General features: G+C 36.4%; 2 protein-coding genes across 4 annotated transcripts; both read left to right on the forward strand.

Moving 5' to 3' along the window:
• The first annotated feature begins 1296 nt into the window (after positions 1–1296).
• Positions 1297–7389, forward strand: ZFAND1 (zinc finger AN1-type containing 1). 2 transcript variants are annotated; one of them, XM_014064965.2, is made up of 8 exons: positions 1297–1426; positions 2953–2995; positions 3257–3296; positions 4597–4724; positions 4810–4901; positions 6260–6381; positions 6694–6849; positions 6932–7389. In XM_014064965.2, the coding sequence occupies exons 1-8, from the start codon at positions 1372–1374 to the stop codon at positions 7097–7099; spliced, it is 804 nt and encodes a 267-aa protein (XP_013920440.1). In that variant the 5' UTR covers positions 1297–1371; the 3' UTR covers positions 7100–7389. The 2 variants fall into 2 exon arrangements, with proteins under 2 accessions (XP_013920440.1, XP_013920441.1); XM_014064966.2 differs by lacking the exons at positions 1297–1426; positions 3257–3296 and having other exon boundaries at positions 2973–2995.
• Positions 7390–8626: 1237 nt separating this feature from the next.
• Positions 8627–21458, forward strand: IMPA1 (inositol monophosphatase 1). Of its 2 annotated transcripts, none has more exons than XM_014064963.2 (9): positions 8627–9428; positions 12290–12362; positions 13061–13194; positions 14391–14495; positions 14699–14744; positions 14867–14975; positions 17011–17119; positions 18836–18987; positions 19970–21458. In XM_014064963.2, the coding sequence occupies exons 2-9, from the start codon at positions 12300–12302 to the stop codon at positions 20086–20088; spliced, it is 837 nt and encodes a 278-aa protein (XP_013920438.2). In that variant the 5' UTR covers positions 8627–9428; positions 12290–12299; the 3' UTR covers positions 20089–21458. The 2 variants fall into 2 exon arrangements, with proteins under 2 accessions (XP_013920438.2, XP_013920439.2); XM_014064964.2 differs by having other exon boundaries at positions 12294–12362.
• The last annotated feature ends 1013 nt before the right edge of the window (positions 21459–22471 follow it).

The raw sequence follows: 22471 nt of genomic DNA on the forward strand, positions 1-22471 counted from the left end.
CACCAGTTGTCAGTAAGCTGGTAGATTCTGTAGATTCCATGCAGATAGCCATATTGAATCTCTTGTGCAAAAAACTACAAGACACTTTAACATTGTCTAATACATAGCAAAGTCCATGAAAGACTCTTAGAATTAATGTGTTTTAAAATGCAAGAAAATTTATAACCTTTTATAAGAACTGCAGCATTTTAAGAATTCAAACTGAATCATCCCTAACAAATGGCTATCCAGCTTCTTTTTGAATACATGCACAAAAGGGAACTCACAGTAATGGTATTTTTCTGCTCTCACAATTACCAAAGTTATTTTTGTCTCCCTAATAACTGGGATGTTGCTATAAGTTTAAACTATTATTCCATATTATATGTTTTACAATAATGAAAACAGCTTCTGATGTTCTATGCACACTTTGGAAAAATGTGCTCTATAGTTTTCATTTTATTACCTTTATTTATTACCTCTCCTAGACATTAAAACCGAGTAATGAATTTTAATGATATTATACTGCTTTAAAGTGCCACTTTAAGGAGTTGGGCCGTAATGCAGTTCATCAAACAACAACATGTTTCCTTTAATGCAAAATAAAGAACTGAACAAGAAAAATGAACATATTTTTTCTAAATTATTTTCGAAGACTACATGGTTTTATATCACTTTCTAGTCCACTGATCGTCTACTTTTGCACCTTTTATAGTTATTTCAGTAACTTCTGTAAATCTTAAAATATGGCATATATATAGAATGCAATATTGTGTTGAGCTGAAAGTTGACTAGTACATAATATGCAGAACTCTTCCCACCTTTTACAAACTACATTTTGTCAAGGCAGCCAGGCTTTGCTGCTGACTCATATTTAATTGTGATTAACTACAATCCCAAATTCTCCCGATTCCCGTCTGGCATATGCTATTAACAAGCCAGCTATCTGCTTATTAACAGAAAAAAACAAAAACATACGCACTTTTCTTAAGCGATTCTGAATGTCTATTAAATTTTATTTTTTTTAGCTCACAAAATAGAAACACAATCCGTAAGGCAATTGATTCTTGTTGCATCACAAGTTCATTTCATAGTTTGTCAGAAGTGAACGAGAAACTTCAAAGAAATCCTAAACTGAATGGGAAGTCTAGAATGGGAAGCCGAAAAATCTCCAGAAGGAAACACAAAATAGGTTCGCTGTTGTTGCTGGGATAGCTACATGGATTATTCATGAGTTACCGCACAAGCTCCACCCCTCTGTTTACGCCAGGGACGATTCCGCCTCCTATTTGGTTTCAAGCAACGGGGAAGGGAAAAGGAAAGAGGGCTGGAATAAAGTCCTCAAGTATCCCCGGAAGAAGGTGGCGCCGCGGACATGCGCTGTTGGGAAACATGGCGGAATTGGAAATCGGGCAGCATTGCGGGGTTGAAGAGTGTAAACAGCTCGGTAAGAGCGTTTTGTTGGGAGGTTCAGGTTAGGGGACTCTAAAATCAAGAGTGATGGGCAGAGGAGCAGCTTGGGGAGCGAGTCGGACCCACATTAAGTATTTCGAGAGCTTGCAACTTTTATCGCGAAACATTGCATCTGAATTGGCTGGCTGTCACCGTGGGAATTTCAGCGCCAAACGAGTCCCACACTTGGCTTGGTGCTTCTAACTTTCCCTCGAGTGCAAAACCAGGGTGCAGGAAGAGGGGGCGATCGAAAAGAGGAGGGTGAATGAATGCCGAGGGCTCTTTCTATGAATCTGCCTGCCTGCTTGCCTGCTGGTTAAATGCAGCTGAAGGGCGTTTGTGGTTATGAAAAGCATAGTGAAAAGCAAACTTCTTTTTTTTTTTAAAGAAAAAAACTTATAGGAGGAATAACCATCCGTTGTATGACGATGTCTTTTATATTTAATCTTTTAAACTGTCCTTAAGAACAAAGAACTGATGTTTTTGTGTAAAAGGTATGTGTGTAAAATCTAGAATTAAGGTACAAAGTGAAATCTGCCTAGCTTTAGTAGTCCCAAAGGAAGCCTTTTTTTTAGCAGAGATGTGTTCACCAGTCTACCATTAAAATTTCATTTTGCTTCCCTCTTTAGCTTAATTTAGGAGATATGAAAAATCCATTTTTCTACCTATTGCTAACTATAACTGATCTGTTGAAAATCATCCCAGGCATTCAAGAACAAAGCACTTGTGGGCCAGAAGTTTTACGAAATTGGAGAAAGAAAGAAGAGTTTTATTCACACCTTTCTGCAAAATCTTCCAAACTTAGTTTACATTTAACATAACGTATTGTTCTTTAGTATTATTTGTTAGTGTTACTATTTGTTTAGTGTTATTTTGTTTCAATATGCACTTTTATATTATTGAAAATTCTCTTGGTATCTTATTAGATGCATAACCCACATCATCTTCACGAAAGTTATACAACACTCCCCACAACAACCACAACCCTCTGAGAATTTAACACAGAGACTATACAGCTATTGAAAAATTATATTCCTGTAACTTTAAAAAGATAAAATTAGGAAACAAAAAGTTAGAGAAATTGTTTTCTTACCATGACTCCATGCAAGTTGGAAACACCAATTACCTTTCATTTTTTTATTATTTGAAAGTTCTAAAGACAAAATCATAACCCACTGCAGTTAAATTAGTAAATTGTATTTCTATAAAGCTAGTACACGTCACTGTACTGTATTCTTTGACTTTTTTTTTCAATTTTATTACTGAAATTTTTTCAACCTGATTTACAAATGCCAGTATACTGCTCAGAATATATGACTGAAACCTCTTTAAAGCCAACAAATTAAAAACTGTGCTTAAGAATACCTAGTTAATTCTGCAGTTTGGCCTCAAGTTTATTCCATTTAGCATATAAATTGACCAGTAATGTGTTCATACAGAATAGATCTACCAACTTACTATCATTATGATGATTATACCTATCAAAGTGTGAATATAATTACAATATTTCTTTTATATTAGATTTCCTCCCTTTCGTCTGTGATGGCTGCTCAGGAGTTTTCTGGTAATTATATTAATTCTTAAGGTATAGTCTAGCAATATAGACTTTTTAGAGATTTGGGATAGGATTGTAAAGGGCAGAGAAAATAATATGGAAATGAGAAAGGAAAGAGAATAAATTTTAAGTATTAAATATTACATGGTACTGTTTCATTTCAAGAGAAGTTTAAGAAAGACTAAGTCACTCTTTCATAAAATCCTCCAGTGTTTACTTTTATCCCACATATTGATGGCATGTTTTTGTTTCTGTAAAACTATTTTTAAGCATTCAACACAGAAGTCTGTCTGCTCATGGTTGTTCTGAGGTAAGCTAATAATTCTTAATTAATTTGCTACAAGTTAACATTTATGAACATTTTACCTAATAAGAGAAATTCATATTCTTTTCATTTGTTTGGCATATTTTTGCAAGCAAAACTTTCTTATCCAGGTTGTCTTATTGCCAAATTTATGCCTGCAAAAAAAGCTCTTTTAGATTACATAGTTTAGAAGGGCTGACCAAGTTAAGACCTTACTGTGAATTAGACTGATTGTGAACACAAGTCTGTTTGCAATGAAAGAAAAGAAATATTTTCTTATATTACAGCAGTTGAAAACAGTTTTCAGCTAAGCCTCAAAATATTGAGTGGTGCAATGGTTAGAGTGCAGTACTGCAGGCTACTTCTGCTGACTGCAGACTGCCTGAAATTTGGCAGTTCAGATTTCACCTGGCTCAAAATTGACTCAACCTTCCATCCTTCCAAGGTGGGTAAAATGAGGACCAAAATTGCAAAATGCTAGCTCTGTAAACTGCTTAGGGCTGTAAAGTGGTATATAAGTTTAAGTGCTATTGCTATTTTTCTGATGCTCTGTGGCTAATCTTTAGGGAAGAACAAATAGGTTGGAGGTTGACTATTAGCTGGCTTCTTTTATTATTAATTATACTTTCCTGTTGATGAACAATTTGGATAGACAGAGCACCATAGGGAGACCAATTGCTAGAGTCAGGGAACTGCTCCAAAAATTAAGAGGGTAAAACCAAAACCTTCAAGTAAAGAGCGGTAACAGTAGCAAGCTTATATATAAATCCATAGTGTTTTACAGCATCCTCTGAGTGGTTTACAGAATCAGCATATTGCCCCCAATAGTCTAGATCCTCATTTTACCGACCTTGGACGGATGGAAGGATGAGTCAACCTTTAGCCCTGCCAGGATCGAACTTCAGGCTGTGGCAGAGTGTGCTTGCAGTATTGCATCCTAACCACTGTGCCATCAGGATTTGCAAAAGATAACCAGCAAGAGATCTGTTTTTGCTATGTAGTCTAGTTCCCTGCAAAGAGCTATTAAGTCAAGTTGTACTCCAGATTTGTAGGAGAGTATACAAATTATCTTATTGGCTCTTATATATCCAGGAGTTCACAGACAGAGAAGACACATATAAACAAAAGATTAACTGCTATAGTTTGGCATTATATCTAAATTTGAACTAGTTACTTCCTCCAAGGTTGTCACCACCAGGTAGTTTAAATAGTGTACATTTAGTTTAAACTATGAACTTTAATAATTTCAATATATAATTTGATTTTTAAATAAGATTTTAAATTGTATTTTTTTTAATTTACTTAGGCAAATCTAAAAAACAAACATATGAAACTGGATTATCACAAATCATTTCCATGCATGTATAAAGATTGTGATGGAAGAGAACTTGTACCCGTCTTATGTGCTTACTGTGAAAAACAATTTTGCTTAAGGTGAGCAAAGACAATGATCTAAACAAATCTTATCCTATTGTTCTGTAAAGTACCTTGTGAATATTTGGCAATCTATTATTTTCAGGCACCGTCATCAGTCAGACCATGAGTGTGAGAAACTGGAAATCCCTGAAGCTCGTATGACTGTCACTCGGCAACTGATTAAAAATATTGTAGGTAAGTACAGGATTTTATAAAATATTGTTTCCTCTAATAGAGTGCTCAGAACTCCATGTTAGAATAGAGCACATATCCAGTGATCCATGCCCTTTAGCTGAATAAATCCTGCTTCGAAGGAATTGCTGAGATTAAGCTGCAGTCGGTTGATTATAATGAGAATTTGAGTCTTTCTTTTGAACTGAATGGTATACTGTAGCAAAGCAGTACTCCACACTTCATACTCCAGTGTTTACTTTTTTTCCAAGTATGCCCAGAGTTATAATCCCCCTATAGTATTTACAATATAAATAAGGATGACATTGGAGACTGGAATTTGTTCTGCAGCATGGCAATTTCCCACTTACTTAAAAAACTTTAAAAATGAAAAGAAACATGGATTGTTGAGCCTGGCATGAAGCAAGACAGATCAGCTCTGGGAACTTGAGTTTCCATGAATATCATGCTCCCTATCATTGCTGTTGTGGCCCAGCAGGAGCCGTTGGAGCTGCAAAGAGACTCCGATAGCAAGGGGCCCTATGAGTAGGCTCTGGAAAATGTGGAGGACCCTGGACAGGGTTCAGACTCCGAGCAGGGACCAGAGAGGCTGGTTGGTCACCAGGAGGCGCCTGAGGCATGGAGCAGCTGTGAAAGCCAAAGGGAGTGTGCCCATGACGTCAGGCCCTGGAGCAGTGGTGAAGACATCAGGCCTTTGAGCAGTGATGAGGTTCAGAGGGAATTGGTCCTGGATGCCCGGCAGAGGTGGGCAAATAAACGCCGGCAGCAATTAAAGAGACAAAGGAGATAATTGGATCCAGGTGGTTGTGATTAGGCCCCTTCCAAGAGAGTATATAAGGAGAGACTTTGGGAGGAGGCTGTTTGCAGGATTCAACTAATATGCTAACGCTGGAGAAGCTCTTGTGTGTATTTTTTATCTTGGAAGTCTGGATTGCTGACAAAGTCTTGTCGGTGTGTTAATTTACTGTGAATAAATTGTCTAGCAGTAATCTTGTGTCAGCGTGCCTCGGCGTATGGAGGGAAGGTCAGAATACATTGCTATATATTGAAATCTGCAAGAATAGATAGTATAATTCACAGCCTTTTTTCAATAACAATACTGCTATTCCACAGTATTTTATATTAAAATAATTACACAGTACCATAGAAGTTTCTTTTTTCATACTACGGAATTCCTAAGCTGTCACTTCTCAGTCACACGTTGAATATTGGCAATTGTCAGGATTTGAAGATCAGGGAAGAGACTGCATCTCAAACACACAAGTAGGGAGAGGCAGCACTTTCTTCCAAGATAGCTGCGCTCAGCATTAAAAAAAAGAGGGATAGGTAATTCAACCCAGTGAATGCCTGTATATTTTTAGATTCTAAAAAAGAAGCCACTTCAATGAAAAAAGGCAGAGGAGCCAAGAACCCCGAAACAGCTGCAAAAGTGGCCCTGATGAAACTAAAAATGCACGCATGTGGGGAGAAGTCTGTACCGCAGGTAAATCATGCTTATGGATTAGACAAATACATTTCTGAATAACTGCAGTATTTATTCTCTTAACAATTTTTTTTTCTAATCCCACAATTAAACTTGTTTCAAGGGTTCTACGGGACACTTTTGCTTATATGTAAGGTGTAGTAGATTTTCTGAAATGAAGAAGGTGGAATTTGTCTTAAAATTATAGCTCTGGGGTGAGAAATTTATGTACTGGTGGAGAAATACAAACGTTCCTTTTAAAGCAATAAAATAAATGGAATATGCCACTAGGAACTATTTTAACACTGCATCTTGTTTTTCTTTCTCTTACAGACAGACAGAATCTATTTCCAAGTATTTTTACCTAAAGGAAGCAAAAATAAAAGTATACCCATGTACTTTTGCAGCAAATGGAGCATTGGCAAGGCAGTAGATTGTGCAGCCCGCTTAGCAAGCCTTAAAAATGACAACAACAAAACCACAGCCAAGGTAAATTAATTGAAGCAATTTTGTGGGAATTCCAAATATTTGGATTTAAGAGTGATTAACTTCCTCCCCTCCCAATTTTCAGAAATTAAGACTTTGCCACACAGCATCTGGAGAAGCCCTGCCTTTGGATCACACAGTAGAATCGTGGATAAACTCTAAAGAATCGCCGCTATATAATGGTGGAAATGTAATCCTGGAATATCTTGATAATGACGTTGAATTTTTAGCAGATGCAGATTCTTATCTATAGTAATTATAGAAGATACTGCTTTTGAATTTATTGTTTCAGATTGAACATGAGAAAACTTTGTTTCGCTACCTCTACGGTACAAAGATGAAACGGGAATTTAGTTTAAAAAGAAATCTGTATTGAGGCTGTTGTTTTCCAAAGTGCGCAAATATATTTGTCATACATGTCTTTCCATTTTCTGAAAATTGAGTTCAGACTAACAGCTAATCAATTGAAAAGACTACCTGTGGTGCTTAATCTGTGCATGCATTCCTACATGTGAGTTATTATAAACTTAGTATTCAAGTACAGCAGGTGATTGTGTTATTTGCTTGCTGTTTTCTGAACCAGTTAAAATACATGAAGTTGAAATAAAATCCAAAAAGAGGGTTGGGTTTATTAAACGTGGTGGAAAATTATGCTACTTTATGTCACAAAATTTTGCTTATATAATATGTATTGCTACAAATAGTCCTGAAAAAATATTTTAGGCACCGCTCAGAGTTGTCTGAAAAGTAGTCTACCACAAGGCTGTCAATCTCCAGGCCCATGGGCCAGATGTGTCATGCGCTGGCCATGCCCACGTCCAATTTAGCAAAGTAGGAAAATGTCCCAATACATCACTGTTGTGGCGTGAGTTTGACAACCCTGGTCTACTATATAAATGTTTTAAATAAATATTTTTTTTATCAAATAACGATAGGGACTAAAAAATTCCTGGCAAGAATAGAAATACCGTACTTGATAGCTTTGGTTAACAAGAGTACTTCAGTAAGTATTGCTCATTCTACTCCTGTGATCCAACTAATGGAGAGTGATTCACATACAATTTCCATAGTACTGGCACTTTTTTTAATTACAAAAGCAATTTATAGAAGCCACATTATTCAGTAACTGTTTCAGCCAAAAGAAAATTTTAATTGCACAAATTCTTCAAATATATCTACTTAAGATTCTGACAATGCATTATGTAAAGTCAGTCAGTCATAGATGCTCTTTTGGAACATTTATATTTATTTTGAAAACAATTCTGTATTTATGGTTCATTTACATATTTAATTTTGATGTTAGCTAGATTTGGGATCAATTAAATGGTTCAAATGTCAACGGAACATTATGATTGTGTCTTACAATTGTATCAACTATTAACAGTTTAATTTTTTTCAACTCTATTTTATTTGTCAAAAATATTTTAAGTAATGTAATTAATATTTTCAGATGTTCACTACTAGACAAAGTGACACTATTACAGTCAATTTGCAATTCTATCAGCCATGGAAGCAGAAATATTTTTGTTATAAGCTGTGTGTGGTCATACAAATCCTGGAACAACGAGGCCATTTTTTTTCTTATAAATTATAACGTGTATTTTATAAATTATATACTATGTTAAAATATTCCAATATATTTTCTCTTTTTATGAAAAAGGGGATTTGGAATTTGATTTGGTGATATTGTAGATTAGCCATAAAGTACATTTGGCTAATCTAATACACAATATAAATATTTCCATGTTTCTCAAACCCAATGAATCACAGTATCCAGAGTTAGACATATACATGTTCAAAATATCTTTTAAACATTAATATACTAATTGCTCATGGGCAGTTTGAAAAAACCAAAAAAACTCTTGTTGAAATACATTGGTAAGAAAGGTTAACTACTTTGGGTTTTATATTTATTGAAGTAATGTAAGACTGATAAAGGAAATCATCCAAGTGTGCCCAGCAGCTCCTTTTTTAGGGTGAGACAATACCCAATGCTATTTTTTTTGTAACATCTTATTGAAATATTTTTTACAATCAGAGAATATCGATCTCTCCTTCTGACCCTCATTTATCTCCATTCCTTAATACACTCAACGATCCATTCCAATTAAAAGCGCAAATTGTTTGTTTTTTAACAGATCTTTGTATTAAAACTGCTTTTATTTCTCACTTCGTATTTGGAAGCAAAGTACAAATGATCTATTCGCCTATTTGGTGTGCCCGATTCAGGCTGATATGCACGTGCGAATTCGAAACGTAAACATGCCGGAATTTTGTTCAGCTATTCGGTTAAATACGCGTAGGAAGAAAGGTTCGTTTTCCCGGGAAAGCGCCGTGGAATTTCGCCGCGCCTTCCCGAACATCCGAACACCAGGCAACCAATGAAAGCACGAGCCGGGCCTCGCTCTTTCAGGCTCGCACTCCACTGGAACGATCAGACAATTTGCAATGGCAGCGCAGGAGCAGAGGGGACGGCTTAAATCTTTGCAGCGCCTGCGCAGTGGGTTCCGCTGAGGGGGTTGCCTAATGAACCGGCTTTGCCAATAGCTGGGAGCTACTGCAAAAAAACTGACCTCCTAACGGTAAGTCCCGAGCTGGCGACATTTCCTGTTCTAATCCGTGATCTGATTTAATTCTAGGATTTCTTTGTTTTTTCTCCTGTTTGACATAGCAGCTCGTAGGGTTCAGAGTCGACTGCGCTCCAACACGGTGGCAACTCCCTTATCACGGTGTCATGTACGTTTAGGTCGAGCCTTGGATCATAGAAAAACCGACGCTGGGTTTAATGGAAGCAGGAAAATTTCGGGGTTTTTTCCGGACAGATCCCTTAAATATGCAAGGCCGGAACTTTCAAAAAGCATACTTGTAGTCCTCTTTTGCGTTTGTATTCTTGTTTAAACAGCAGCCAAATAAAACAGGAAGTGACAATCCTACCCCCCCCTTTTTTTTTTAAATTCTCAAAAGCTACAAACGTCCTTGTTGGATGCTGGAATCTGATTTAGTGTAGATGCCCCACCGTTTCTTGTATAAATGTCCCCTAAAGGCCTGGCTACATTTATTTGGAAATAGGCACAGAGAATGGACTGTTTGATGTGTCACTTATACTTTGAAGAAAATGTACATTAGGATAGATCAGGCAGTCAGACAGTAAATGACATTCAAGGGTACAAAGGACCCTCAGCCAATAATTGTCTCTCCAAGACAACCTAACCCTTTGCTCCAAGGGGAGATCAAGTAGCATTGAAAGAAGAGGATCATTACTCCAGTTCCATCCTCTTGCTAACCTTATGAGGACAGTGAGATGTGAAAGATTGCCCAGGGCAGGGGGTGAAAACCTTAAACACTCAAAGAGCCATTTGGACCAGTTTCCCACAGAAAAGAAAACACCGAAAGCCACAAAACCCTTCCCTTGCCTGACTATTTTTTGAGCGGCCACAGAACTAGCATATGTAGTTGAATTAAACATTCTGTTTTCTTAAAATTTTCTTTTCTTGGATTTATCCATGGTTGGCTCAATAAATTGCGTGCCGGCGGATATCACACATTGGCAGTTGTGACACATATTTTGAGCGATGGAGCCACAGCAGAGGGTGGAAAGAGCCACCTGCGGCTCCAGAGCCGCGGGTTGCTGACCCCTGGCCTAGGGGAAGAAGACCTAAATGCTCAGACATGATTAGTACTTGGATGAGAGACCACCAGGAGATCCCAGAGCTTTATGCTAAAATGAGAAATGCAGAAAATATAATTCTGGAAAAGGAAATGGCTAGCTATTTTACACTGTTGCCAATAAAACAGTAAAGAAGCCTACGTTCATTGACAATCTTGCCACACCCATCCTGTTGCACCATGCCATTCCCTCATTTCCTGGTGGCTTTCCTCTGCATGGAACAGCAAGATGGATGAGGAAAGGCAGATATATCTCAGAATCACTAGGATGTGGGGAAGCTAGAAAAGGAGGATAAAGGCAGAAAGGTCATGAAAAGCCATCTGCAAACTTGGCTGGAGGAATAGGCCTCCTGATAGCGGGAATCATCTCTGCTTGAAGTGCTCTAATGAAGCTAAGGTGAAAAAGCTCCATTTTCTCAGAGATGCTCTTTTGCCATTTGGTGTTTTCTAATTATAATTAAGGAGGAAGTAGTCAGGTACTAGAGCAACACTGGGTAGAAGCTTACCAGCCTGATGCACATAGGAGTCTGTGGAATGCTAGGACAGGGTTCAGATCGCTACTTCCCTATGACCGCAGCAGATGCCTTAAAAAACAAGGTTCATCTGCTGCAAAAGATAAGGAAGAGCCTGTAAAGATAAAGTAATAAGGAGCTTTCAGATAAACAGATTGAATCTAACAGTGTCAGAATTGTGTTCTGAATTTAACAGAGGCAGGATTGTGCTTTCAGTATGTGCTGTCTCAAAGGATGCTGGAAATATGATTTATACATTTCCCATTTCAGAAAATGTTCACGCTATTTCCATCCTATACTGAATTCACAAATTGTTTGGCCAGGAAAAAAACAAAGAAAATAGTTGGATATAATTGAGTTGTTGTATTAGCTAACACAAGTTAATCAAAATCTAATTGGTAGTATTCGCTAGCAGACAAAGAATTTGAGTGGGATTTGTTTGGGGTTTTTTTGGAAAGTAACAGAGAATTCAACAATGGGCTCAACCCCTTGATCCCTTCACTATGTTCCTAGTTGGCCCTCTGTGCGTAGGATAAATGTGCTTTTCTTCCGTTCAGAGCAATGTTTCATTTTATAATAATTAAGCTGTACAATAAGTTGCATTTTCTCATTGTTGTTAATCTGCTTGATTATTTTAGTCATTGAGTTCTCCCTAGATTTGAGGGTGGGTTTTTCCCCATTTTTGGCATAAATCATCCATCATTATTTATGTATTAAATGTATATGCTGCCGATCTCACTATCAAGAAATCTGGGTGGATTTCTGCCCAAATATTAGGTTCAAATCCTGTTTGTAAAAAATCCAATTAATTGCATCTACCTAAACTATCTGTTCATTGTAAATATCACCTGTGTTGGATCATAATTAAAAAAATGGAAGACTGGACAAAGATATTTTTATGCATCTACCTGTTAAAGAGTATTTGGTGTATCTTTAAGCATAAATGTAAAAATATTTCATATTCAGTAGGGTTTACTTCCAAGCAAGTATATTTTTAGTTGTGATCCCAACATTCTGGAACAAAACAATGCTTAAAAGCAAACAAAATCCTTAAGCTTTTCAAAGAAATTTCTAACGAAGATACCAGCCACACCAATGTTAATCTTTATTTGCATGTAGGTCTCTCTGAACAATCTGAACAAAGGAAATCCAGAATATGAAGTTAATCAGACTAAAGACAAAAATTCTAGAATGATTTTTTTCCCTCAGCATCGATACTGTATGCTATTTTACAAGTTAAAAATAACTAAAATATTATATTCTAGGTAGATCAAAATGGCTGATCCTTGGGAAGAATGCATGAACTATGCAATTGTTTTAGCAAGAAAAGCTGGAGAGGTATGAATAATTTACTTTCTATTGGGATCAGAGAAACATTTTAAAATATCATTCTCAAAAATGGCTTAAGTGTTCAAGTACTGATTTTAAATTCAGCTTTCACAGCTTGGAAATTGTGGCTAGTCACCAATAATGAATAACTGTATTAACATATTTCAGTACTGCTGTAAGAACTACAAAAATAATGAATTGAGGGACACTCGTGTGCTGCTCTAAGCTGCCATCTCTGCTTAAGAATATTAACTTTCTGAGAAGTTGTACGTGTTCAAGAACCTGACTTGCATTTCTATCTATTATCTAAGCAATACAAAGAAATGAGGATTTTACAGAGCAAACAAGAAATCACTTATACTTTAAAATATGAAAATAAATATAAAATTTAGAAACCCTAAATCATGGTCAACTTATAAAAACATTTAACCAATTCGTTTATAAAATTGTGTACTTCCTATGGTGCCTGCATATGTATTAGTTATGCATGGCACTTGAACACAATCTGAAAGGGTTCTTCCATTTTCTACATTTTTATTCATTACAAATGTTTGTATCTTGTAAAATAAGAATTAAATCGGAATCTTTCAGTATAATTTTGCTTGCTGCTTCTATGCCTTGCCCCAACAGACAGGTTTTAACTTAAGTCTTACTGATAATTAAAAATATTATTTTCAAAATAATCATATAAAGATTTTTCTACACAGGTAATCCGGGAGGCATTGACAGAGGAAATAACCGTCATGATTAAAAGTTCTCCAGCGGATCTAGTGACAGTCACTGATCAAAAAGTGGAAAATATGATTATATCTTCTATAAAAGAAAAATATCCATCACACAGGTACAGCGTGTTTTCTGATGTTAATTGCAAAAGAGAATGTCTCTAAAATACAGGTCTCAGCAAAGGTACCCATGAGTAAGATCTTGGACTTATCATCAGTTAACTCATTGAATTTCATAATAATGTGAAGTGGCTACGCAAAAGGCAAATGCGATTTAGGCCACATTACAAGCAATAATTGAATAAATAGGTTCCAAATCAGGGAAAGATATAATTCACTATGTGCTACATTGATCTGAGTCCCTGTTAAAACCTTGAGATTCCATTTATGAAAGATTCAGAGAAAATGTTGCAGAGTGGCTGCAATAATAACTGAGTGGCTATAAATCAAGTGTTACAAGGGAAGAATAAGGAAACTGGATATACAGGTGGTCTTTGACTTATAACTGATCACTTAGCAAAGTTAAGACCCCCCCAAAAAGCTACTTAAGACTCTGTTTTGACGACATGAACACTGCCCCATGGTAATTCACTTTGATAACCAATCTCAGGGATATTCCAATGTCCCCAACTATCTCCCCCAATCCCACGTCATCAAGTCCCCATAGGCCTTAGACTGCTTCTCCTTCCAGTGAATTCCTATAGGGCCTTGGGTCTGCTTCCCATTACCCATTACCCATCAAGTACTTACCTTTTGAAGATCTCTAGAGTTCCATACCTCACATTGGGGAAGGAGGGCAGGTTACTCCGTGGCTCAGCATCCCTGGGTCTATGCATCCCAGAAGCGGCTGCTATTTTCTGAACAGCCTCAAGGAATTGTGACTGTTCCAAAATGGCATCCTCTTCAGGGATGTTCGCTGATTAGCAATGAAAATTTTAGTCCCACTTGCTATCTTAACTCAAGGATGCCTGTATTGTTTCCCAATTACATTGACTAGGAATTAACAGTATTGCTATTGTGATTTTAACATATCTGGAGGATATTAGAATGAGAAAAGCTGCACTAGACTATATACTTCTAAGTACAGAAGTATTAACTACATGGACCAATTGGATCAGTTGGTTGTTCAGGATTACTTTGTAATGATTCAACTTTGTAATGATTAAGACTGATGGTGTTAAAAAAATTAAAGTGACCAAAAAGTAGTTTACTGGATGATTTACGGCTTTTGAAGATGTAGTGTTGCTTTATGATACATGTATATTAATTATGAATTTACAATCTGTTGTCTGTCTTTATATGTTGTTCGTTCTAGCTTTATCGGAGAAGAATCCGTTGCAGCTGGCGCAGGAAGTATTTTGACAGATAATCCCACATGGATTATTGATCCTATTGATGGAACTACTAATTTTGTGCATAGGTACTTTTTTCAGCTATCACTACATATTACTTAGAGGATGACCTTTGTTTCTCTTTTGGTATGAAAATGTTAGAACCTGTTTTTCAGTATTTTCTTTAAGGGTGTCTAGGATAATTTTATCCAAATTTTACTTCTCCAATTTACAGTTGTTGCTTCTGTCTTCATCTTACAAAGGCAATATATTTCTCTTTTTGACCTTCAAGGTTTCCCTTTGTAGCCGTTTCGATTGGCTTTGTAGTAAAGAAACAGGTAACCGATTTTTCATTTTATTTTAACTTCTAATAGGAAAAAATCTTTTCATTGCAACCTCTTCCTATAATGTAAAGTTGGACCGTTAAAGATCTATAGGTGTTGCATTTCTCTTATAACAGATGGAATTTGGAATTGTGTATAGCTGTGTAGAAGACAAGATGTATACTGGTCGAAAAGGGAAAGGAGCCTTTTGCAATGGACAAAAACTCCAAGTGTCAAAACAACAAGGTAAATCTTTGTCTGGTTTCCGTGTGTTCATTTCACAATGCTACATAAGATTGAGGAAGCTGAGGACTGCGTTAGCCTATTTCACACCAATGATTACAGTATCCTGTTTAACAGCTCTTCACTTTATTAGTTTGGAATTACTTTGCCCTGTTATTCTTTGAGTTTTTTTCCTTCTTATTTCCTTTGCCAAAGAACTTCTTTTTATACTTAAGGCTTGAAAGCAGTCACTGTCTCTCTCGGTCCCACTCACTTCACAAGGTGGTTGTTGTGAGGAAAATAGTGGAAAGGTGTGTTGGGTTGAGTTATTTGTAAAATAATAAAAATGGGATACAAATAAATAAATGAAATAAAAAATAAAAACTTTGCTTGTTTCCACTTCTGCATCCCCTTGTTGCTGATATCATCCTGTAATTGAGAAAGGTTCTTTCCGCTTTTTTACCTTTTTTCATTCTTTCCTTTGAGGGTTTTTTTTTTACTGGCCTTGCTATATCTTGATCTTTTCCATTGACTTTCACTTTTCAAATTTCTTTTTATTCTAAAACTAGCTGTTAACCCGGCATTGCCCGGGTATTTATTTATCCCAATCCTGTATTAGACATTCACAAATGTCCAGACCAAACATAATTTCAAATGTTGTATTTTCCCCCTTACCTTTCCCCCTTACCCCTTTCTCCCCTTTGTGGAGAACTATGAAGCCATTACCATGGCAACTCTACTGTGCTGTGCCATAGAAGCCATTTTAAGGCATAACAGGCTGTATCTTAACAGAACACACACCACGAGTCTTACCCCCACAGTATTTGTTTCCAGAGAGTAAGTCATCTGTGTACCAAGTTTGGTTGAAATCGCTTGACGCGTTCCAGAGTTATGCTGGAACATACACACACACAGCCATTTAGAACTAAATTTTTATTGGGTAAGTATGATTGGACACACAAGGAATTTGTTTTTGGTATATATATATAGATTGTAAGGTCGCCATAGCCCTTTCTACTGTTGGCTTTCTTCCGAAAATCTTCCTTTTCTTCTAATAATTAGTTTGGTGTAATGGCACCCCAGGCTTCAGTCCTAGGCACAAAATCTAGTTGGGTGACTTTGCGTCAATTCTTCTCTCAGCCCTCACAAGGTGGTGGGTGTGGGGAAAATAGAAGGCGGAAGGAGTATTAGGTATGTTCACTACCTTGAGTTACATGCTTATAAACGAGCAGGATAAAAATATAATAATGTCTTTCAGAAATCCGCACAGGCTTCTTTTGTTCTTATATTGCATTGAGAAATTGCTTTGTACATTCTTAAATGTACTTATGTAATTTATATTGCAAATCGTTTGAGAACAGAGATGAGCTCATTTGATGGCAATCAGCCAGAGAAGTATATGAAGAGCGAAATGTGTAAAAAGATTGATCAAAGGCCCTTGGAAATAGAGTTTACTCTGTATGTGTTCTCTTAGCACATATTTCTGTACTAATTGGTAATAGGTGTGCTATTCAAGCAATCTGCTTGATACCTCCATGCCATTTCAGATAATTTGTCTGCCTTTTTTAATTTTTTGAAGCATTGCCAAGATGTCCTATGCCTTTGCCATTGAATTAATTTTTTCATTAAAAGAAGGTGAATTTGTGGGAAACAGTACAGACGATATATGACTTGAACAGTCAACAAGAGAATGAACTTGGAGAGTACATATATCTGAATAAAATACAACCTCATTGTTCATGTAATGTCTGTAGGGTACTCAGGCTCAATAGTCAAGGCTAGAGAATTGCTCAGAACTTTGTGGGACTTTGTATTCTTTAATAAAGGTTTATACAATATAGTTTGGTTTCTTCTTCATATTCAGGTCATACATGTATGAGTAAGCATTAAGTGAGCCTGGGGGTAGACACTGGCTTTTCCTCACCCTTCTAGGTATTAAGTACAAAATAAGTAACAATGTGCTTTAAACAATATGTTATATTAAAATAGTTCCTTTTGACTTTTTTAACAGCACTGATCAAATGTAAGTTAATGGATGCAATTTTGTTTTATTTTGCAGACATTACAAAAGCACTCTTAGTATCAGAATTGGGGTCCGACCGTGACCCAGAAGTTATTAAAACAGTTCTTTCTAATATGCAAAAGCTCCTTAGCATTCCTATTCATGGGTACAGTATCTTTTTTATTTTGATTTATTTGCATTTAATTGTAATGAAACATCACTACAATGCCGATATTTCCAAAGAGATGAGCAATAGTTAGGCTTATATACCGCTTCATAGTGCTTTTTTGAGAATGTCCCCATTATTCTCTCAGTCCACACAAGGATCCAAATTAGTACTGTGTTTCCCCGAAAATATGATATGTCCTGAAAATGAGGCCATACCAGATTTTTGGGGTGGGCAAAAAATATACGCCCTCCCCCCCAAAATAAGCCTCTTGGACAATCCCCCCCTCTGGCCAGGCAGAGCACCAACCCCCAACCTAGCGCTAAGCTGCAGGAACTGGGGGAACAGGTGCTCGCGCAGCTTGGTGCCTTTGAGATACCACTGGGTCAGTGAGTGGCACTGGAGTGGAGGGTTGCCAGGTGGCTACTCTCTTGCAAGCGGGGTCCCGTAGAGCCTGGCGTGCGGACGGCAGGACGCAGGCAGGCCTCAGGGGCAAATAGCTGTGTTGCACTGTCGCAGCAGCGCAACACAGCAGCCATGAGGTGACCATGTTTGCTGTCTCCTGCACCCCCAAAACAATAAACCCCCCCCCCATAATAAGGGGAAGGCCATATTGGAGGTGAAAAGAAAATAAGATCCTGTCTTATTTTTGGGAAAACATGGTACCTCTGATTCAATACATTGTTCCAGATGGTATAAGCAGAAAGCAGGTTCTATATAGTACAGTAAAAAGAACATTGATTGTAAACCTAACCTTACTCTTTATGACCAACAAATTATGCGATTTTGAACACTAAGTATGAGTGGCAGTGCTGGAGGGAAGAAAAAATTTAGGCTAGGAGTAAAGAATAGAGGCTTATCATTTCGGCAGAGGTGTGTCTGTTTGTGGCAATACAAGAGTTTATTTGCCAATTTGGAGATTTGTGTGCCAAATGTCACTGATTTCCCAATGCACTGTCAAATTACCATGTAATGCATTATCTCTGTACACAGTCATAAAAATATATAATGTGCAAAGTCTCAGAAGGTGATCGCTGAAGGCAAGGGAGGTAATATAAAAGGGAAAATGTTAATGTAAACATTTTTAAGGCATTGAAAGGAAGATATCTTCAATTCAACAGGAGCAATCTGTTTAAAAATAATTTAATCTTGACCTATCTCTCCTGGAGATGTTTAAATTTTTTACTTCAGCCGCCTAGAATTACCTTGAGGTAGGGGTAGGCAACCTATAAATTTTATACATAAATAAATTGTTGAATGCCATCAGTTCAGAGATAGTAGCTAGAAACAAGGCCTCAAGTCCACTAAATCATGAAAAGAGATGTTTGATTTTCACCATCCAGAGGAGTTTGTTTCTTACCTCTCTATGATGTACATAGCTGATTTCCAATTGTTCTGACAAATTACTATTTAATGCATTATCTTTATTAAAAGAATATGTACACAGTAATACAAAATATATAATGTGCAAAGTCACCATTCTAGCTGATTGAAAAAGGCACGTAGTGAATAATTAAGATAGGATGATGTGCTATTATGAAGACTAATATCCCAATATTGGCTATGTCCAGATTTAGGTACATGCACTTTATTCTACTAAATTCCACTCAGTTCTCCAAAATTCAGAGTTTGCTTCTGTGCTTCAGCAGTCCAGTAATTAATCATTAATTTAAATGCCTAAATAATAGGTTGCAATAATTCTGTTACCTGTTTTAGGATTAGAGCAGTAGGGACAGCAGCTGTTAATATGTGCCTGGTGGCCACAGGAGGAGCGGATGCCTATTATGAGATGGGGATTCACTGCTGGGACATGGCAGGAGCCGGAATTATCATTCTTGAAGCAGGGGGAGTGCTGCTCGACATCTCAGGTAAAATATGTTGACAACAAAGTAAAGCCAGTTTTGTACAGTTAACAGTTCGTGACTAAGACTATTAAAAAACTTGAGTGGTTTCAAACCTGAGAATTTCCTTGTAGAGGGTGAGAATAGCAAAATGTTCAGGATACACATCATTGTGCAAATGTTGCAACTTCCATATTTGTGTCAAATGTCAGGAACTAGGTATATCAGAACAGCATTTGCATGACGACATCACAAGGGTTTGATGCAATGCTGTTATGTCTACTGTGTTGTACCCTGCTCGGAATAATAAAATAAGAATTATCCTGATTTTTGTTTTTCCTTTGTAATATACAAACTGTAACTCAGTTGAAAATACTAAACGACCCACCACTGCTTTGCTAGGTGACAAACAAAATGGGAATTAAGAAATTGTACACACAGTAATACAGCTTCCACAACAAGAAAGATCTTTCTAGAAATGCCATGTGAATATGGCTACTTTGTGATTGACGTAAGATTTTCCCACTTTTAATTTGTAAAGCTAGTTCTCACACTAGGATTCAGTGCCTATAGAGAATTGGTGTCGATAACATTTCATTCAAGACTGAAAATTTATTTAGTCATCATTTTTTCTGTACTGCAGGATTTTGAAAACTGTATATGAGGTTGTTTCTTGTCGTGATTATTGGACTAGTCCAGAGAATCATTGTGGTGTGGTAGAAAGTATTGGACTATGATCAGGGAGGCTGATTGAACATTTGGGGAGCCAAATTAATCAACTGTCAGCCAGGGAAGTTCACTGCGTTATTTTGGGCCAGAATTCTTGTTGGAGGAAAAGACATGAATTCTGCTTTGAATTTGAATATAATTGGAAATAACAGGCAAATATAGTTTAAGAAAATACTCAGTTTGCATCTCTGCTGATTTAGGTCACTTTATCAGTGAATTAGTAAAAATAAGTCAGATATATAGACGTGTGTTCAATAGACGTATGTGTTTGTTTTTTTAGGAGGACCATTTGATTTGATGTCAAGAAGGATCATTGCTGCAAATTGTCAAGCAATAGCAGAGCGGATAGCAAAAGAGATCCAGATAATTCCTTGGCAAAGGGATGATGCAGTGAATTAAATAGCTTATCATATGGCCTCTATTTCATAAAGAACTTATTTGATGTTCACCCATTGTACCTGAGTAAATATAAGCTCAGTAATCCATTTTGATATGTTGCTGAAATCCTTCCCCTCTCCAATGTTTTTAACATTTCTTTATTATTTATTGTGTGTGTGGCACATTTTTAAATGTCATGCTTTCTTGTCTCTGTCAAGAAAATAAATGGGATATGGTGCAAAAGGGGATGGAGTAATTCATTTATATAATTAATAGTTCAGAACAAGTTTGATTGTCCGTATAGTTCCATGTGCCATTTCTTCCTTTGTATATTATAAGGAAAAAGAATAAAATCCCTAGCCAAATGTTGTAAGAGAGACAATTTCATTTAAAATGGAAATGAATTTTTAAAAGAATTTGTTGACACAAAATATAGAAATATGAAGACTCATTTTGTAGTGTAGGGGACTGTATTGATCGTTATACAGGGATTGGGGAAACTTTTAAGGGCAAGACAGACCAAAGGTAAAGAGATGCACCAATGCTTTTTTCCTCTTTCCCCTTGCAGTTGCCATGATCAGGTTGTTCTTTCTCCACCAACTTCATTTCCTTGCTTAGTAATGGATGTATTGTTTTAAATATCTCTGGAACAACATGCTGGGAAAATTTACTGTTTGAAAAATCTTCCCCACTGATGCTTCCTATTTATAGGGAAAGAATGCTTTCTGTTAACTTTCCTCTTACATGCCTATTTTATTCATCGTTTCTATAAGAGTTTCCATAAACTGCAATACTAATTATTGAGTATTGTATGGGGTATATAGCAAACACAGTGGCAGAACAGAAGATATGGCCGAACTAAAAATAAAAATCTTAATTACCTAGATTTGGGTAGAATAATACAACAGTATTTTATATCAGATTAAACACTGTGAGTGTATTTTGGTCTCTTAGAATGGCAACAATCAAATAAGTGGGCTTTTTTTTAATATTGAATTTTTATTGAATTAGGCATTTTACTTGGGTATGTGAATATATGTGTGGTTTAATCATTTATTTCCAGTTTTCATAAACTGGATGATTTGAAGTAGATATTTAATCCAGAGTTGGATTCACTCTTAGAAATACTAGGTAAATAAGTATTTCAGTGCAGCAGATTGCCTTGCAATGGGTAATTCAATATGTTGTATAAACTTGCATGTATCAGTGACATAATATGGGCCTTGATCCACAAAAGTGTGATCTATTTATTTGTTTTTAAGGTCCCACAAGATGTTGCATTTTCTAATAGGCTAAAAAGCTGGTTCTTTTAGGAATTACTCTAAATGTTTGAAGTGCAGTTGAGTGTTTTACTGTAAATTACTTGATAAGCGCTATATTTATTAGTGGGGGGGAAATTATAATTGAAGATGTGAAGAAGTTTTACAAACCTTTATGACATCTAGAAGGTTGGAATCATATATTGATGCTGGTGATGTGCAGGACTCAAATCTAACCATAACTTTGACACAAAGATTTGCATGACAGAATAATTCGGATATACTAATGACATATTCCCACATTGATGATAAATCATAAATGTAAGATTTCAACCTATTTTATTCCAGGGGTTAGCAACGGAATGTGAACAGACATCAACCATCCAGATGTCCTAATGTCTCTGAAATGAAGTAAAAATGTTTTAAAAATACAAATAGGCCAAAGTTTACAACTGTTTTCAATTGTTGGGGGTGCCTTTCCTACAAGTTCATACAATGTTATCTAGCCCTGAAAAGATTCCTGATGTTTTTCCATGCATATTTTTTAATCTTCTTGTGTTTTGGGTTGAAAACTTTATTATGTTAGTCTTCTCACTTTAACTATACCTATGCAAGCTCTGGCATATTGGGAGAATGATTTGTTCCAAAGCACTGATAAGTATACATATAATTTTCACTGATAAGTTTTGTTTTTCCAGATCATTTCCTTTCAAATTGTTTGAGTTTAGCCTCGTGTAGAAATAAACTGTTCTTAGCCTAATTCTCATTTCCTGTTGATTTTACTTGCGTATCAATCTCTGGCTTAACTCTGGGTGACTTGGAATCCACTTCTGTGAATTGTTGTGTGGAAACAAGATTTGGTAAAGAACAAGTCAAATAGGAATACCTGGACTTCTGCAAAATATCTGAGTTTAGAATAGTGTAATAAATTGATTTATATTGTAAAATGTACAAATTGTTTTAAAATGTGAGCTCATGTTTAAAATAAAGATCAGTTTTTTCAGTTATAAATTATCTCTTTAAATGTTTTTTCTGCTTCCTATTCTTTTCAAAAATTTACAAGCTCCAGCTTCTAGCAATTTATTAATCTTTTTAAAAATCATTACAATGGTTTTCTTAAACTACTTCTGGAACTCTTTCCTCTT

Source organism: Thamnophis sirtalis, unplaced genomic scaffold, assembly GCF_051295495.1.
Source record: "Thamnophis sirtalis isolate CommonGarterSnake01/CBP01778 unplaced genomic scaffold, rThaSir2_p1.2 scaffold_2, whole genome shotgun sequence".
NCBI lineage: Eukaryota > Metazoa > Chordata > Lepidosauria > Squamata > Natricidae > Thamnophis > Thamnophis sirtalis.